This window comes from Malus domestica, chromosome 09 (assembly GCF_042453785.1).
Source record: "Malus domestica chromosome 09, GDT2T_hap1".
Taxonomy (NCBI): domain Eukaryota; kingdom Viridiplantae; phylum Streptophyta; class Magnoliopsida; order Rosales; family Rosaceae; genus Malus; species Malus domestica.
The window spans coordinates 23679819-23685671 of record NC_091669.1 but is presented as its reverse complement, the minus strand read 5'-3'; the positions used below and the strand labels follow the sequence as shown (position 1 = coordinate 23685671).

The window sequence follows — 5853 nt, the reverse complement described above, 5'->3', positions numbered from 1 at the left end:
ATTGAATGCATCCATACAAGCTGTATCAAAATGAAATGCAACATCTTTAGCTAACAGATTGCATAATGGACGAGTGATCATTGAAAAGTTCTTAATGAAACGTCGATAAAAACCCGCATGTCCCAAGAAAATTCTCACCCCCTTCACGGTTGTGGGAGCTGCCATATTGGTGATGATGTCAATTTTGGCTTTGTCTACCTCTATTCCTTTGCTAGAGATTACATGTCCCAACACAATTCCTTGTTTTACCATGAATTGGCATTTTTCCCAATTGAGAACCAAATTTGTTTCCTGACATCTTTGAAGTACTAAAGAGAGATGGTTAAGACATTCATCAAAAGAAGAACCAAACACTGAAAAGTCATCCATAAATACCTCAATGAATCTTTCTACCATGTCAGAAAAAATGGCCAACATACATCTTTGGAAAGTTGCTGGAGCATTGCAAAGTCCAAACGGCATTCTCCTATATGCAAATGTGCCAAAGGGGCAAGTAAAGGTAGTTTTCTCTTGATCCTCTGGAGCAATTGCAATTTGATTGTAACCTGAGTAACCATCCAGAAAACAATAGTGTGAGTAACCTGCCAATCTCTCAAGCATTTGATCTATGAAAGGCATAGGAAAGTAATCTTTTCTAGTGCTAGAATTCAACTTCCTGTAGTCGGTGCAAACACGCCAACTAGCTGTGGGCTTTGTGGGCACAAGCTCTTTGTTTTCATTTGTCATCACTGTGATTCCCACCTTCTTGGGTACCACCTGAATAGCACTCACCCATTTGCTATCAGAAATGGGATATATGATTCCCACATCTAACAACTTCAACACTTCATTCCTCACAACTTCCTTCATGTGTGGATTGAGCCTTCTTTGTGGCTCACGGGTTGACTTTGATCCATCCTCCAAAAGAATCCTATGCATGCACATAGTAGGGCTTATTCCCTTGATATCTGCAATAGACCACCCAATAGCCGTTTTAGACTCTTTTAACACCCTCATTAGTTTATCTTCTTCATTTGGATTCAGGTCAGAAGCTATGATAACAGGAAGAGTTTCAAATTCAGCTAGATATGCATATTTAAGATGTGGTGGAAGTGGTTTAAGTTCAAGTTTTGGTGCCTTAACAATGGAAGGTATTAAATGTGACCTAGATGATTCTAAATGCTCTACAAGAGGTGAAACATTTAAAGGATACGGTGCCAATGCTTCCAAGGTAGCTACCACTTCCATGAGTGCATCTTCTTCATCAAACTAATCTTGAGATTGAGTCAAAACAGTTTGTAATGGTTCAATAGATTGTGCCTGCAAGAACTTAGAGAAAACAATTGAATCAAGCACATCAATGGCATAGCACTCAAGAGATGAAGAAGGATGAGAAAGAGACTCAAACACTTTAAATTGCACGGTCTCTCCTAGCACTGTCATAGTGAGGAGTCCATTTTGCACATCAATGATGGTCTTGGCCGTGGCCATGAATGGTCTTCCAAGCAAAATAGGCAACTCTCGGTCATGTATAGGCGCTTCTTCCATGTCCAACACTACAAAATCCGCAGGCAAGATTAGTTTATCAATTTGAACTAGAATATCCTCTACTATACCTCTTGGATACTTCACGGATCTGTCCGCAAGTTGTAATGAAATGGTGGTGGCTTTCAATTCCCCCAAACCTAGTTGAAGATACACAGAATAAGGCATTAAGTTGATGCTAGCACCCAAATCAAGCATTGCCTTTTCAACTTTATTTTCTCCTATGGTAATGTTGATAGAGAAACTCCCTGGATCTTTAAGCTTTGGTGGAAGTTTTCTTTGCAACACTGCACTTACATTCTCAGACACCACTACCTTCTCATGTGGTCCATACTTCTTTTTGTAGTTGTTTAACTCTTTGAAGAATTTCCCATAAGCTGGCATGTTCCTAATGACATCAAGCAAAGGTAAGTTAACATTCACTTTACTTAGAATATCAAAAATGTCTTTAAATGACTTATCCTGCTTGCTCTTGGCAAGTCTTCCAGGGAATGGTATTGGTGGAGTGTAAGGCTTCTCGGCCTTGTGAAGATTTGGTGCTTCAAATGAGGAATTGGCATGGCTTGGTTCCTCATTTGGTTTCTCATTTTCTCCTTGAGTAACCCCTGCATTCACATGATCAAATTCATTAGTAACTTCATTGCCAACTCTATTATTGATAACCTTACCATTTCTAAGTGTAGTGATTGCTTTGGCTTGCTCTTGGTTCCTTTGGAGTATCACGGGTTGGCTTGGAAACTTTCCAACCTCTCTTTGGTTCAAGGCATCAGCAATCTGTCCCAATTGTGTCTCCATTTTGTTTAAAGCCGCCGAATGTTGTTGGAAAGTGCTATTTGTGGCTTGTTGGAATTGCAAGGTGTTTTGAGCTAACAACTTAACCGTATCCTCAAGTGTAGGGGCAGGTTTTGGTTGGAAGTTTTGGAAATTGTTGTTCTTCCATGAAAGGTTGGGATGATCTCTCCACCCTGGGTTATACGTGTTTGAATACACATCATTCCTTGGCCTTTGATTGTAAGAATTCATGAGGTTCACTTGCTCTTGGACAAATTCGGGGTAGGCCTCCCTAGATGGACATTGATGAGTAAGGTGGTTTGGTATGTTGCAAATGGCACACACCTCATTTGCTTTTGGTACCATGTTGAGCACGGCTTCAAGCTTCTTTTCTAGGTTAGATACCTGCAATGAAAGTTCATGATTAGAGCTTGTTTCATATATTCCAACTTTCTTACCCCTTAAATCTTTGTGTTGAGCACTAGATCCCAACATCTCATAAATGTTATATGACTCTTGAGCATTCTTTTTCTTCAAAGCTCCACCTGCTGCATTATCCACAGTTGATTGACAAGTTTGGGTTAGTCCATCATAAAAAATTTGCATTTGTAAGTGAAGAGGTAACCCATGGTGTGGACATTGCAACAAGAGGCCTTTAAAACGCTCCCAACACTCATTGAAAGGTTCTCCATCATCTTGTTTGAAATTGAAGATTTGTCCCCTTAATGTGGCTGTCTTTTGAGTGGAAAAGAACTTCTCCAAGAACTTCTTAGCCACGGCATCCCATGTGGTGAGGGAACCAGGTGCTAGGGTCATCAACCAACCCTTGGCCCTATCTTTCAAGGTGTAAGGAAATACTCTCATCCTCAAATTTGCTTCACTTACTCCCTGCAAAGGTAAACCACTCACAACGTTATAAAACTCTTTAACATGAGCTAAAGGATCTTCATTAGGTAAGCCATAAAAAGAGGGAAGCATATGGAAATGTGAAGATTTAAGATCATAGTTTCTAGCTTCGGTGGGAAGCAAGATGCATGAAGGTGAATTTGGTATGATTGGTTGAGCAAAGTCCTCCAAAGCTCGAAGTTCATCTTGGTTGTCCGCCATCTCCTCTTCTCTTTCCCAATTAATGTGCTCAGATCCTAAACTTGTTGAACTAGATGAGTTCCCTTCCTCTTCTTCACAGAAATTGGATGAACTTGTTGGCACAAAGTTGTCAAAAGTGTTGCTCTTTAACCGTTCAATTCTTTGGCCTAACTCAACAAGTCTATTTGACATAAACTACCTGAAAACAAAATAAAACAAGTTTGAATATAAATTAGTACTCTACTTAAAATGAAAATAACAAGGGTTCATAACTAAACAAGCAATTACAAGGGACTGAAATCAGTCCCCGGCAACGGCGCCATTTTTGTTATTGATATGTTTTACTCCTTCCCAATGCTAAAACATGTTGAGTATAATAGCACAAGTAAGGGTGTCGAATCCACAGGGACTAATTAGACCTATATAACCACTTGTTTTGCAAGAACCCTATTAGAAAATAAAACTAATCACTTTAGACAGATTTGATGTTGTCACTTGAAACACACGGAAATGAAATGAACACAAGTAAATGAATCTATAAATAATGAAATGAGATAGTATCAATGGAGATGAGGCTAGGGATTCGGTTTCACCATTGCTAAATTGATTCCATGTTTGTTAAGTCAGTTTATGCTCAGCCATCTATCTATTTCTTGAGTTTGTTTCACTTAGATATGATCAACCATATGATATGTGGATTTGATCAAATATTTCTAGTCATGAACCTAATTGTGATGTTCAACTTCGGCTCCTAATCAAGAATGTGTTATGCATAAGAAACTTTCATAAAACCAAAGAAACACTTGGCAGGATGTTTGCAAAACGTTTCCTTCAATCATTCCCATATCTGCCAAAGTTATGCATGATGTGTGCTTTAAGATTGGCTAGACAACTTATGGTTAATTCAAATGGTGATCAAGCATTAAAACCAACACACAAAGTCACAATTAAATCAGAAAATGAAACAAGAAATAGAAGGATAAACTGAGCATTCCGAATTAACTACATGGCAATCTTGCTAGGCTACATCGAATCCCTAGAATGAGATTAGTTACACTTCATGTTTACAAATGATTTAACATAAAAATATATAACATGAGTGAACATAGAATTGAGAAGAAGAAACCCTTGAAGCAAAACTGATGTTGAAATCCTTTAAGAGTGACCTTCGGTCTTGGTTCTCCAAATGTGATGTAGATGAATAAAGGTTGAGCAGCTTGTGGATGAATGGCTTCTGCAAAAATGGGAGAGAGGATGGACAGAAAATGGAAGCTAGGTGTGTGAGTAATGGTATGGTCGAGAGCTCTCCCAGAAGTGAGTCTTGCAAGGATTTTAAATTGGAACTTCTAAGGAGAACACGCGGCTGGTTGTAGAATAATGGAGCTGCCAATCTGAAAATGATGATGGAATGAGGTGATTTCTGGACTAGCAAGGCACGGCACAAGGGAACACAAGCATGCTTGTGCTTATTTAATTGAAGATGCATGTGGCATGGCTGCAAGGGTGCAGTGGACAAGCTGGAATTGTTCCCACATGCTGGAAAGGGGGGGGGTATGAAAGGCACGACATGGCTTTGCTTTGAGATGAACATGTGGTTGGATGGTTTAGTTTAATGAAGACACATGTGCTGCTGCAAAAGGGAGCTGGAAATGTAAATGGAATGAATTAAGTAATGGAAGTGCATGTTCTTGGTGCAAAAGGGAATGGAATGCACGGCAAGATTGATACATGCATGTGAATGCATGCTTTGGTGTTTAAAGTGAATGGAAGCCACGGCCAGGTTGTGAACATGCATGTGATTGCATGTTTTGGTGTTAGAACCACATAATCTGAATTCAATGATTTTGCCTTGCCTAGAATCACCCAATATGGCCGAATGCACCACCTTACACTTCCACATGTGTTCCTGAAATTCCATGCAGCCAAAGTAGCTCCTAAATTCTTCATTTGGACTTCAAATTAACTCCCTAGAATCCTCTCCACGTTTGGAATAATGTTCGGCTACCAAAAGGGTTGTTTTTACTTCATTTGTCTTCCCATTGATCCAAATACACACTTGGCTGCACACTAGCACCAAATAATGTAAAAACACAACTAGCTTGATCCAAAACATCACAAAACTACCAAATAAGGGTGATATAAATGTACACAAAATGTATACATCAAATAACAGTTTGGCCCGAGATAGGCTGACTCGAGGGCTACGATTTTCGGCCCAGTATGCGTCTTTTAGGGCAATAGGCTGTTAGCCGATAGGAGCATATTTATGCGACTGAGTTAGCTTATTCACATGCATTTATGTTGTTATTTCTTAGTTAATTATGTATTTTAAGCTATTTTCGTGTATTTGTAGGTCCATAGGCCTTATAAAGCAATAAGATGCATTTTGGTGCATTTTGGAGCAGTTTTGGGCTTGGAATGGATAGCACATGCATGGAGCAAGGTGGATGGACGAAATTGAAGACTAAAGAG

The 5853-nt window shown here is 39.3% G+C and overlaps 1 protein-coding gene and 1 non-coding gene across 2 annotated transcripts; one reads left to right on the top strand and one right to left on the bottom strand.

Moving 5' to 3' along the window:
* Positions 1 to 1248: 1248 nt before the first annotated feature.
* On the bottom strand, positions 1249 to 3704 carry LOC114823127 (uncharacterized). Its single transcript, XM_029098477.2, has 2 exons — positions 3670 to 3704; positions 1249 to 3562 (listed from the first exon to the last, which is right to left on the bottom strand). The coding sequence occupies exons 1-2, from the start codon at positions 3702 to 3704 to the stop codon at positions 1249 to 1251; spliced, it is 2349 nt and encodes a 782-aa protein (XP_028954310.2).
* LOC114823128 (small nucleolar RNA R71) lies at positions 2918 to 3028 on the top strand. Its single transcript, XR_003771239.1, has one exon. It is a non-coding gene; the product is annotated as a small nucleolar RNA R71 (small nucleolar RNA).
* Positions 3705 to 5853: the final 2149 nt, after the last annotated feature.